Source organism: Rhinatrema bivittatum, chromosome 6, assembly GCF_901001135.1.
Source record: "Rhinatrema bivittatum chromosome 6, aRhiBiv1.1, whole genome shotgun sequence".
Taxonomy (NCBI): domain Eukaryota; kingdom Metazoa; phylum Chordata; class Amphibia; order Gymnophiona; family Rhinatrematidae; genus Rhinatrema; species Rhinatrema bivittatum.
Genome location: NC_042620.1, coordinates 168,604,949 through 168,618,690, shown reverse-complemented (window position 1 = coordinate 168,618,690; position 13,742 = coordinate 168,604,949). Strand labels below are relative to the sequence as shown.

Sequence of the window (13,742 nt, the reverse complement as noted above, 5' to 3'; positions counted from 1 at the left end):
GAGAGCCTTTGCGAGTGACGTGACCTGGCGTACCGAACCGGTAACCCTTCGCACCAGAGTCCTCCATAGTGAGTCAATTTCCTTCTTTGTGTTAGAGAAGGCTATGCACCCTATCGTTCTGGAGTTACCCTGGTTGCAGTCACATCAGCCTCAATTTGACTGGGCTACCTTGGAACTCTCCCGCTGGAGCCCAGGTTGTCATGGCAAGTGCCTTAAGGAGGTTTCTCCTGTCCTCTGCATGCCTACAACTCCAGTGATGCCAGGACTGCAGCCTCAATACGCATTATTCAGTGATATGTTCTCCAAAGAAGCTGCTGACATCCTTCCTCCACACAGAGCTTACGACTGTGCCATAAGGCTGAAACCTAACACTGAACCTCCTAAAGGACGTGTCTATCCACTCTCTGCTATAGAGAACAAGGCTATATCCGCGTACATCGAGGAGAATTTACAGAAGGGATTCATTAGACCATCAAAGTCTCCAGCCGGTGCAGGATTCTTCTTTGTGGGGAAGAAAGACGGTAACTTGCGTCCTTGTATCAACTATCGAGGTCTGAATGACATCCCGATCAAAGACCGATATCCCCTGCCTTTAATCTCAGAGCTGTTCAACTGGCTTCAAGGTGCCAAAATATTCTCGAAACTTGACCTGAAGGGGGCCTACAACTTAGTTCGCATTTGCAGTAGCGATGAATGGAAAACAGCCTTCAACACTCGAGATGGTCATTTCGAGTACTTAGTAATGCCCTTCAGCCTGTGCAATGCACCCGCCGTGTTCCAGAACTTGATGAATGACATCTTGCGGGACCTGTTGTACAAGAGTGTCGTGATATACCTAAATGATATCCTGATATTTTCTCAGGACTTGTCTACCCATCTAGAGGACATCAAGCAAGTACTAGGAAGACTATGAGAACGTCGGATCTACGCCAAGCTATTCAAGTGCTAACTCTGTGCCTTTTCTTGGCTACATTGTGTCTAAAAATAGCTTTCAGATGGATCCCCAAAAAGAAGAGAGTATTAAAAATTGGTCCCAACCTACCAGCCTGAAGGCCCTGAGCCGATTTTTGGGGTTCACCAATTATTGTAGAAGCTTCATAAAGTGTTACTTTTCTTTATCTGTGCCCTTAACTGCAATGACCTGAAAGGGGGCCAACACTTCTAAATGGTCTGCGGAGGGCATTTCCATGTTCGAGAATTTAAAGATTGCCTTTTCCACCAAACCATGCCTGTGTCATCCAGACCCCAACAAGCCATTCATCGTGGAGGTCAATGCCTCTGATGTTGGTGTGGGGGCTGTATTGAGACAAATCGGAGACTCCAAAGCATTACATCCCTGCTCTTTCTTCTCACAACGTTTCTCTCTGGCAGAAAAGAACTATGGGATCGGAGATAAAGAGCTCCTGGCTATTAAGTTGGCATTCGAGGAATGGCAGCCTTGGCTCTAAGGCACTCAACATCAAATTACCGTGTTTACAGATCATAAAAATCTAGAGTATCTCCACCATGCACAACGTCTTAACCATAGACAAGCCAGATGGTACTTATTTTTTAACCATTTTGACTTTGTGCTCAAATATCGCCCCGGAGACAAGAATACCAGAGCTGATGCCCTGTCACGCTCCTTTCTCTCGGAGGATGTTCCAGAAGAACCTCAGCATATAATCGACCCGAAGAAAGTCATCTTGGGTGCTACCCATTCTGTGCCCACTGGTAAAACCATCATGCCTAAACATCTCAGGAAGAAAGTGCTCTATTGGGCTCACGATTCCAAGCTGGCTGTCCATCCTGGTCAACGCCGTACCCTGCTGAAGCTCCAGAAGTATTATTGGTGGCCAACTATCAAGGAAGATACATTCTCCTACGTAGCATCTTGTGTCAACTGTGCCAAGCACAAACCTACTTCTGGCCAATCGCGGGGATTGCTGCAACCGCTTCCAGCTCCGGAGCAGCCCTGGACGCATATCACTACTGACTTTGTAGTTGATCTTCCCCTCTCTGGAGGTATGAATACCATTTGGGTCACAGTCGACCATTTCAGGAAGATGGCCCATTTCGTGGTGCTACCTGGCTTACCTTCAGCCTTGGAGTTTGCAAAGCTCTTCATAACCCACATCTTTCACCTTCATGGCCTACCGAAGCACATAGTATCGGATCAAGGATCACAATTCATGGCAAAATTCTGGAAGACTTTGTGCAAAATTTTCAACATCTCTCTAGACTATATATCAGCCTATCATCCTCAATCAAATGGCCAAACAGAATGGATGAATAGGACCCTGAAACAGTTCATTTGGGCCTATGTGAGTTGCCATCAGAATAAATGGGCCGAACTGTTACCATGGGCTGAATTTGCCATTAATTCTCATCCAGCAACATCCACTGGATCAACGCCTTTTGAAGTGGTATATGGACGTTTACCATCTCCGCCACTTCCACTGAAGCTCTCAGTGATGTCCCCAGCAGCTCAATCCACTGCTGATGATATCCATCAATTATGGACTCAGACGAAAGAAATGCTACTCAAAGCGAGTAATCGAGCCAAAAGATGTTATGACACTCACCATTCCAGAGCGCCTATCTTTCAACCTGGAGACAAAGTCTGGCATTCCACTAAGCACCTTAGACTGAAGTTACTCTCCACTCGATTTACTTCTCGCTACGTTGGAACATTTCCAATCCTCCAACATCTTGGCAACATAACTTAGAGTCTGAAGCTACCACCTGGATTGAACATCCACAATGCATTTCATGTTTCACTTCTGAAACCACTCATTTTCAGTGAGTTCTTTTCCAAGTCTCAGGAACCATCTCCCATCAATGCAGAAGACGACCTAGATTACAAGGTTGAAGCCGTTCTTGATGTCCGAAGATGAGGCAAGACTTGGGAATACCTTCTTTCATGGGAAGGTTTTGGCCCCGAAGAAAATTCTTGGGAGCCTCTGGCTAATATCCTTGACAAAGAGATGATCCATCAATTCCATCTCTCATATCCTTGGAAACCAAAACCCGGTACCCGCAGAGGAGACCGCCCTTTGAAGGGGGGGTACTGTTGCAACCATCGCTGCCCGACAGCTTCACTCTGTCTACCTTTCTTTTTCTGCGACTCCTCCTGCTCCTTGTGGACATCTGGCTGCCGCAGCATCTGCCCGCCGTCCTCTCCGGTGACCCCAGACCGGCTTGGGCACTGCCTCCCGCCATGCTCCTCAGGTACCTTAGGGCACGTGCGCCGCGCGCCCTCATTCTTATTTCCTCTATGGCGCGAACCTCAGGGGCGTCCCCCTGTGATGACGTCACACTGCCCGGATATTTAAGCCTGTTGTTTATTGCTAGCCATTGAGTTACCAAGGGATTTCCTATGGATGGGATTTGCTCTCCGTACCCAGCTACTCTGCCTCCAACTTCTATTGGACTCTTTACTGCTAACAAGGTACCCGCTCCTCGGGGGCCTCTCTGCTTCTTTCAGGTCACTATCAGGAACCGGTACTCGCTCCTCGAGAGCCCATGTTCCCTGACTCACTGCCTGTGTCCATCTCCTCTTCTACTTGGAAGAATTTGCTACAGACACCATCTGTGAGTACTACCATCTACTCCTCAGAACTGTTTCCCTGGAACCAGGTACTCACTCCTTGAGGGCCTGCCTCCGTTCCAGCGCCAGTGCCATCTCCTACGTGGAACTGCTGCATGAGTACTTGCCAATGAGTCTCTGCTCCCAGGGATCTGGTACTCACTCCTCGAGGGCCAACTCTCCCTATCTCGGGGCTTCTCCATACTGAGGACTCTGTGAATGTCTCATTGTACTCATTCTCTCAGTTATTTTCACTACAGCACTGCTACCGGAGGAACCGCTGTTCCAGTGCCCTGAGGAATGCTAGCCCAGCCAGGCTCCATCCTGTGGGCATGGTCAGCTGCCACCCAAGCCTGCCAGTCCACCCAAACCTTCAAAAACATAACACCTCCACACATAAAGAAGATGTTTATATCTGTATTCTTGACCATTTCCTAAAATGATTTCCTTGTTTTTCTACAAGTTTTTCATAGCATTATTCTTGTAGCATAACAAAAGCAGATGGAGGCAAAAAAACTAAAAAATCATGAAGCATGTGACTCAGAACATGGCACTCAACCCTCCTACAGCCACTTGTAGGGCCATGAGGTGTGATTCCTCCTCCAATCACAGGGGTGAGCAACAGAAGTTAGAAAATTAATGCTGGAACTTTGTCAACAAGCACAGACCTATGGAACCAAAAGGCTGTGACAGTGCATGTCCTTTGATAATCAGCAAACCACTGGTGACAATACAAGCTTGAGCCACACACTTTTGGCAGTTTAGAACATCAGGCCAAGTACCAGCTATTTAGCATCCAGTGGCATTGAGCAGCCCCCCACAAGGGTGAGGTTCTGGACTCTATTTGTCTCCCATGCAGGTTCCAGCATGCCTGCACTAATTGTGGGGTTGCCCAAGCAGCATCACAATATAGAGCCCCTAGAGATCACTGTCAACAGGCCTAGCAGCTTCCTAGGAGCAGTAATAGGCCTAGCCTCCTCAACAGTCAACATTAAGGCTATGATCCCATGGCTAAATCACTACTTATACCGAGCACAAGCTGAATTGATCACATCTGGCCTCATTCAAGGTTTATAAATATCATGTTCAATGCCCACCCTCTCCCTCCTTATAGGCCTGGCTTGCAATTCAGTGTCCCTCAATTTACATGAACCAGTACCCAAAAAAAATAGAATGGGTACTGGTTCTCCCTGGCTTGGTTATCCAGCCCCTTTTGAATGCCTCCATTTTATGGCCTGATCATATCTCCCTTGGGAGAGGTATCAAAGAAGGAACCAAGTAAGTTTTACCTTATTCATATCTTGTTCTACTCAGAGCATTGATCTGCTTCTTTGCACAGACATTTGGACCATGCTATCAATCAACATTATTCACAGTTTCACCAATCTTGCAATGGAGGATATTGAGTCTGCCATCCAATTGTTTCCCATGTACTAGAATCATTTCACTTGTTAGGCTTTATGTTTTGGGGTGAGTATTATTTGACAAATGCATGCTGATGGGCTGCTTGATATTCTGTGCTTATTTTTTATAAGTTTAATTCATTCCTGCACTGGGTAGTCGAGCAGACCTTAGTATGCCAGAATATAGTACATTATCTCGATGATTTTTTGCTTATTGATAAAAATGCCTTGGAATGCCAATCCTTACTGAAAGTTTTCCAAGAGATGTCTGCAGAATTCAGTATTCCCCTCACTCAAAATAAGACAGAGGGCCCGTTTCAGTCATCAATTTCCTGGAGATTGAGCTAGACGTGCGGGCAAGAATGTCTAGGTTGCCATCGAAGAAGATAGTCAAGATAAAAGAAACTCTTGCTTTCGTGGGACAGGCATAGAAGGAGACCATAAAGCAGTTCCAGTCTTTCATGGGTTTCTTAGTTTCACCTGTTGAGTTATCCAAATGGGCAGGTTTTTCATTTGAAGAATAGCTAGAGCCACAGCAAACATATAAAAAAACCCCCACTAACATATCAGAGAAACTGAGCCTATTAAGCATCATATTAAGGTTAGGGAGCAAGTCCTGCAATCATTCAATAGGCTTACAGGTATAAAAAAATGGAACTGCTGACTCTCCCTTTTTAAGTGCTTATCGTCCAAGTCTCTAGCTCCAGAGGCAGACACCTTCAGAACACCAAGTTCTTCAAAAGTTTAATGATTTGGCCCTCTGAAGTTTGGAAACTACTGATAGACTTGTTAGATAGTGACAAAAAAGTATTATCAAAGTGCTATGTCTGATTTTCAGCCTTTCCTCACTGTGAGGGGCACTGATCTGATGTGGCCAGTCAGAACTCAATCTGTTGTTAAATATATTTTACAGCTCAAGCACAAAAGCATTGGTATGTCTACAATGGCAACATGATTAGCAGCTATAGACTTCTTTACGAAGGTGATAGGAATTGAGAATGCAGTGGCTAACTTTGTTGTGAGAAAATTGATGGAGGCTGGGTTGAGCAAGATCTGCTTAAAAAACTCAAGATACAAGATGCCAAGTTTCTCATGATTATCTAAGAAAGATATTCAAAGCCTTCCCCAGTGTTTGCTTAATGGACTTTGAAACCATTCTATTTTGATGTGCTTTCTCGCAGGCTTTCTTTGTGGCATTACATGTCAGCGAGCTAGTGCTGCAATCTTTGGTGGGCCCATCAACTTCTGGCCTGCAGTTTGGAGATGTGGTTAGGACTCCAGAACAAGTGACTGTACATTCGCAGGTCCAAGACTGCCCTACAGTGAATGGCAAGATAGTTAATCTGAACAGGTTGAAGGGAGACCTCACCAACCAGTACATAATCTCCAGAGTTACTTGACCCAGAGATTGGACAGCCTGAGACTGTTGCTGCTGCACAACAAGGGCATCTGGTGTCTTGTTTCCAATTCTCCTGGGTTCTTCAGATGTGTTTAAGGGCATGCGGCATGGATGGCAAGTTTATCACTAAGGGGTAGATTTGAAAAGATGCATGCATGTGTTCACGTGCACGCGATCCCCAGCACGCGCACATGGATGCGCCGATTTTATAACATGAGCTCGTCGGCACGTGCATGTTATAAAATCTGGTTGCCACACGCATATGTGCACTGGATTTTACAATTCACGTGTGCATGAATGGGTGGCGCACAAGGGAGGGTGAATTTTTGCAAATTATTCAAGGCAACACAATCGGGCCTTCCACAGTTTCCTCCAGTTCGTTCCTTAATTTCCCTACCCTACTACCTAAACTCCCTCCTCTCTTCCCCTCTCCTCCCCACCCCCTTAACCCTTCCTAGTTATCCTTTTTTTTTTTGTTTGTTTTTCAACTTACTTCAGGGCCAGAGCTAAAGTAAGTTGCATGTGCCAGCCAGCTGCTGGGACACGAGTCATAAGGACAGCATACAATGGCACTGTCCCAGCCCACCCAGACCCTACCCTCCAGCCCGCCCGAGGCCCTGCACTTGTGCGCATACCAGGATTTGTGCACGTGGTTGAGCCCTTTTTAAAATGTGCACAGCGCGCAAGGCCCGGCCACATGCATACAGCCCGGTTTTATGCACGCAGGCCTTTTAAAATCTGGGCTTAAGTATTCATTCCAAATCAGGGCGGCAATGACAGCAGCAGTATTAGGGCTCCCACACAATGTCTGTAGGTAGATGGCAGTCATGGAGATAACAACTGTAGTAAGACCCATTGTTTAATTCTAGTGAAATCCCACTAACAATGCACTGTTCTCATTTCAGGTACAAGTCAGACAATGCACTTTATCTGGATTGTGGGGCACTCGTTTGTACACTGGACATACAAAACATCAAAAATGAGGCCTTTTGGAGAACAATGGAGCATGTCAACCTCTCAGATCTCATTAATCTGGATAGGATGATATGGGACCAGCTGGTGCCCCTCATGTATAGGGCACAAGCTCCTCCCTGGATGATAATTCTTCACGTTGGTGGCAATGATATAGCATTGATGCACAGTGTGAAGGTTGTGCAAAAATGCAGAGTAATTAAATTGTGATTGTGAATCTATTTCCTGTATTGCGCATTGCCTTGTCCTGCATGATCCCCAGGAGGGTTTGACTCAGCAAAATGTTCCATCAGAACCTAGATAAAACTAGAAAAATATTGAATAAATGGATATGTAGATTCATACCCATCATACAGTGTATCAGCCTGGTACGGACCTAATTGATGTGAACTATCTCGGTTAATTTCACCCTGATGGAATGCATGTCAGATGTTGGTCTTGACATATTTAATAGTGATTTATTGGATATTCTGGAACTGTTGGTGACATGTCATGACCACAGAACCTAGTTTGGGGGGGGGGGGGGGGGGGGTTGCCCGAGGCAAATGAGGTATCATTACCATGATGGTTTTGGGTGATCAGCATTTCATGCAATTTTGCAGCTTTGAGAAAGATTTAAGAGGTCCCATTACAGTTTCAGCCCAAGTAGCTATTATGATTTGCCACAACTGCAACATTGCTCTCCACTTTGGCAGTGGGAAATATGACACTGATACTGGATAACACTGGACCCCAGAGTTTTATGGAATAGAGAGCGAGTTCTCTGTTTTTGAGGGCACAAAATTTGCACAGCACTAGACAGCTTGTATGGCTGAGTCTGAAGATATATATTTAAGAAGTCATTGAAAGGCATTAGAATTAGTTAAATAAAGGTTCACCCCAAAATATAATTCATTTTCAGAGCATAGGATGACTGCTGTCAATATGTGCTGTTCAAAAATTTTACTATATAAGTTGTATTATTTCCATAAAAGTTCTTTCTACAGTTATTTGCCTGCTGTGTCTTTATTCATATGAAAGGTTATAAGTGAAAGCACAACACAGGTATCTCATCCATCTGCATATGTTGAAATCCCAAATCAGGGAACAGTACAAAAAATGGACTGGAGACAGAACAGCCGGAAGGGCAAAAAAGAAAGCTGAGGGTCGAGGTGGGAGCGTAAAAAGCTAGTCTGATAGGTGTGTGGGAGCCAGAGATGGAATTTTTTGAAAAAAATGGAGATGAAAGGGAGGGATATGTAAGAAAAGGTATAGATAGGTAAACGGCTTGGCATCAGTGAGGGATGTGGGCTTTGCGGGCCTACCCATAGACTTTAAAAGGCAGGCCTGTGGTTCATAGAGATGTCTTCAACATGGAGCATCATATCTTTGCCCACCCATGCATCCCTCCCATGGTGTGTTTCAAGGAATGCAAAACTGATGGGCCTATTACAGCATAGCAGCAGCTGGTAATGCTCATAGTCAGTTGTCGATGCCAGCATCGACAACTGACTATGAGCATTTCAAGCAATTTTGTGGCTATGGAACAGCATTTAAGAGACACCAAGCATCTATGATGATTTGTCGCAACTACAACATCACTTTGACAGCATGGAATATGACACTGATACTGGTTAGCCCTGGACCTCGGACTTCTATGGAATGGGTTGCCAGTCCACTGTTTTGGGGGGGCACAATATTTGCCTAGCACTGTACAGCTGAGTCCGAAGGTATATATTTAAGTAACCATTAACAGTTATTGAGTAGGAAGAAGGCTGGTCATCCCAAAACATGATTCTTTTTCAGAGCATATGAAGAACTAAGATGGCACTCTTTGATGGTGGGAAACTGTACTTCAACTTCAATATACCCCAGATAAGGAACAGGTTGACCTCCTGCACCCGTAACACAAAGTAAGTCTTCTAGAGGGTATAGCTTCCGATGTGATAAATAGTCTTCATAGAAGGTTTGTGTTATGCACGTCACTTGAGAGCCAGTGTCCACCAAGCAAGGGCACTGCACACCATCCAAATAAGCGGTTGCACATAGGTTTACTCCTGTTAATATGTGTTGTTCATATGTTTTAATATATAAACTGTATTATGCTGTGGTCATCTTTCTACAGTTATTTGCCTGCTATGTCTTTATTCATCTGAAAGAGTATGAATGCAAGGATGACATGTGTGTCTCATCCATCTTCACATTTTGTGAATTTACTTGCTATTTGCTCTGTGAATGTTTGCTACATTCTCAGCAGAAAAAAATTAGTCATATCCATTTAAATAGGACACATATATATTTTAGACACAGCGAGAGGAATAATAAAAGGCATGTCCGTAAGTAAAATGCTATTTTATCCACATAAATGTTTGATTATTGCATACATTCTACCCAGATAAAAATATGTGCTTATGTCTACCACATGTATATTTACCCTCCTAATTTTGTTGGCATTCCCAGAGTGTGTTTAGGTTGAGTGATGATATTATGAGCATAGTTTTGCCCTAAAAATTATCCACACAAAATGCAGGTGAAAATCTATGCAGGTACTTTTGAAGGAGCAATAAGCAAAGCAGAACTACCTGTATAGTTTTGGTTTGATTATTGCAGCAAATTCCCTGAGTAAAAACTATCTTCATGGTTTAACAGTTTCATTACCTAGCCCTTTATCTACAGCTATAGGTAATAGCGATGTACACATTTATGTTAAGGGAGGGAACATATGGCAGATGCAACTTCAGAATTTGAAGGCTACATAATTGATTATTTCTCATAAGGAATAAAAGAAAAATACACATACTTACACGTTTTAAATTTAATTTTCTAAATTTATTTGCCTGGATTGTGCATTGTACAATATTTTACAAAAACTAAATTGGCCATGTGACTCCAGCCACAGTACTGAGCGCACTGCATCACAGGAGATCTAAGTACTCAATCAATCCTAAGCACACGAGGGAGGTGGCATGCATAGGCCTAGAAAAAGGAAGTGGTTGCGATTTTAGCCATGCTGAGGGTGCACTTTGAAGGAGGTGATCCCCCAGGCCTGGTGCTGGTAATGATAGCCAGCACTGCCCAGGAGGCTTATCTGTGAAGTGCTGGAGGTGGCGGAGATGGCTGAGGGACAAAAGGCAAAATCTTTAAATCATGGGATAAATGTTCTTTATGTTAAGTAGTGTTGAAAAGCTCTATACAAACAATGTGGGGGTTAACTTAATACATTAATTTTGAAATAGTTCTTATAAGAATGTAGCATTCCCTATTTTCTGTTTAATATGTCAAAAGAACACATGACATGCCGTAATATCCTATAACAATATATTTTTATTGTTGTAATTTTGAGAGCAATAATGAAAGCCCTTTCCATGGGTAAAATACTATTTTAAGTAATAGTTTTACTTCCATAAATGGGTTGTTTTTTTTTTTTATCATTGCCCTCTTTATATGCAGATCAGAGTACCCCTACATGTCAGCAACATGGGTAATTTTACTCAATATGTTTGGAGGTCTAATTTTGGGGTTTGTTCAGAGAAGGCGGCACTCAGGCAGGTAATTTTTTGATTATTTAAAACTACCTGGGTACGTTTGTCTAAAAGTGTATCTGCTCAAAATGCGGGTGAACATTTTTGTGGGTACTTTTCATGGGCAATAATCAAAATAAAACTAAGATGCAATAGCCTCTATAAAAACTGCTGCCAAGTTAGCATCTGAGTCACAAATTATATCACAAACACTGATCTGACTTGGTTCCTATGCTGCATGAATTGTGCACAATATAATATGGGACACTGCCAAAAACATGGAACAATCCCTGAGTTGCAGGGGAATCACAGCAAAAAAGCTAAATTAAAACAAATAATTGACAATATCAGTTATTATTTATACTGGATGGGAAGCATAGTTTACCATACCTACTTTTAAAATACTGAGCAGTACACATAACATACAGTTTCTTGGAAATAAAGTTTTGCTTCCAGAAGAGAAGTTCAGAAACTTTGAGCTTTGATGACAAAATGCTGTGTTTCCTCTTACCTGTTATTTCTCTGACACTGCGAAAGATGTTTAATTTCTCAGGGTCCAGTGCTGCAATTGTGTGATAGGGGTCCCTGGAAGATTAAGTGAATAATGAGCTAAATTTAAAATGAGAAAATGTATTGATTTGAATCATTTAGCAGTAGCATTTAGAATACGCGCTTGGTACCTCCAGACAATCTTTTTTTCTTTAAATTACTGGGAAATGCATCATTCTGAAGGATAAAGCAACAATTTAATGCTTTTGACTATCTTGAACAGTGGTAGATGTAACTGTAGAGTCATTTAGTATAATGACAAGATGGCCTGGAAATATGAGCGCTATTGAACATGAACTGAACTGCTCAATTACTTCCTAAATATCTTAAACAAATAAAACCTTCAGTATTGGTTGGGGCTATTTTACTTCCCTTAATGGGAACTTTTGTTTTGAAGATAGTTCATTTTCCAACATGAATGATTGATTCATAACTGCATCTTCCACAGATAATGTTAAATGATCATCTTTGGGACATTGCCTATTCTTCTGTACAAAGTAGATCTACATACCTGTATTCTTTCTTGGCATAGAAGAGAAGGTATATGTTATAAGAGTAATTTTCAGTGGGAGCTAGAAGTTGTCCCTGTGGGATGCAAGCAGATTTCTAAAAGGAAACTCCCTGTGGCATTTCCCTTTAAAAATCTGACAGCTGGCTGGTACCGAAGGGGAAACACTTCAGCTGGCCAAGGCCCCATCTCCAATGCCACTCCTTTTCCCCACAGAGAAAAGTATATATGCAGCATGCATACTTTTACCCAGCAAAGGCTCAGGGCAATTTTCAAAGCATGGTTTTCCAAAAGGTAAACTCCTGTTTATCCACAGAAATCAAATGGTCCCTACATGCTCATATATATATATATATATATATATATATATATATATATATATATATATATATATATATATATATATATATATATATACACAGTATATCTTTATATATGTAGAGGCCATTTTCAAAGGGATTTCTGCAGGTAAACGAGAGTTTAACTTTGGAAAAATCCCACTTTGAAATTTTCCCCAGGCTTTCAGTTGAGAAATGTAGATGTATATAGATATAGTTGTACATATAGATATAAATAAATATATATAGATATAAAAAAAAAACCAGGATGAACACTCATGCAATGTATAAAAAAAACAATGTATAAAAAAACAAATACATAGGAAAATATTAGTTTTCATGGATTGCATGAGTGCTCATCCCAAGTTTTTTGAGATATACACATGAGAATATAATTGGATTTTTGTCTGCATGATATAGCTGCGATAAATAAATAAGTATATATATAAATATGTATATATGTTTATATATATATATATATATATATATAAACAAACAAAATGAAAAATAGAATGAGTATACCCAATAGATTCAACAATAAAAAAATATTTAACAAAAATTACAAAATGTTTATTTATACTTCTACAAAGATTTAAATCTTAATATTAAACAGAAAATACCATCTACAAAGGAAAATACTTATAATGTCACTGTAACATATTACGCATAACTCATATACATTCTAACTAAAAATTCACACTAATCCATTTACAGCATATACATTCAGGACCAACAACCTCTAAATATAGATTAAAAATATTGCCAAAATTCACAACATTATGTTAGTGACTCAAATGTACATATGTATACTTCAATAATTTTAAATCATTGAAGTGTATGTATGGCCCTATTGAGTTTCTGGGACTATATTTGTACCAACTGAATAAGAGGAAGGATTTTAGATAAAATGCATCAATCAGTTTTTACAGGAAATTATGCTATTAAAAATGCATCTCGTTCCATTTTTATATCAGTTTAATTTATTCCATGGAATCTAAAGAAATTAAATTTATCAATATGGGTGAGGAAAAGGTTTTTCAATGTTTTTAAAGGCCAGCCATATGGTTCAGTGGTAGTGCTATATACTGCTATATGGAAAGTGTCCAGTTCAGTTCCTAAGTTAGGTCTTCCATCCCCTATGTCATCTGGGATTGTGGATGCTGACACAACAATGCTAAATGTCAATATGGGAAGACTATAAACCATAGTGTAATGTCCTCCTAGTTTGACTGTGGACATTTTGAGGGTACAGGAGGGGATTGGCAGTGATTGGGGACTGTTTATCAAGGAAATGGGCAGGGGATGGACATCAGATACCACTTATTTCCTTACGCCAGCTGGGCGGCTGGAGGGACTATGGGGGTGGCTGTCAGCTCCACCCCATCTCCCTGTACCAATTCTCATTTTGATTGGGAGGATGAAATCCCTGCTGCTCCCCTTCAAACTTTGCTTTCAAGTGTAAGTTAGTGGTCATGACTGAGCAACTTAAAACCAGCTGTTAAGTT

The 13,742-nt window shown here is 41.7% G+C and overlaps 1 protein-coding gene across 4 annotated transcripts in view; it reads right to left on the bottom strand.

Moving 5' to 3' along the window:
* The window catches only part of ERBB4 (erb-b2 receptor tyrosine kinase 4), a 2,403,189-nt gene that overhangs the window by 723,552 nt on the left and 1,665,895 nt on the right, over window positions 1-13,742 (bottom strand). For all 4 annotated transcript variants that reach the window (XM_029606129.1, XM_029606130.1, XM_029606131.1 and 1 more), the window contains exon 10: window positions 11,354-11,427. In XM_029606129.1, the coding sequence (XP_029461989.1) occupies window positions 11,354-11,427 (74 nt within the window). The remainder of the gene's footprint in view (window positions 1-11,353; window positions 11,428-13,742) is intronic.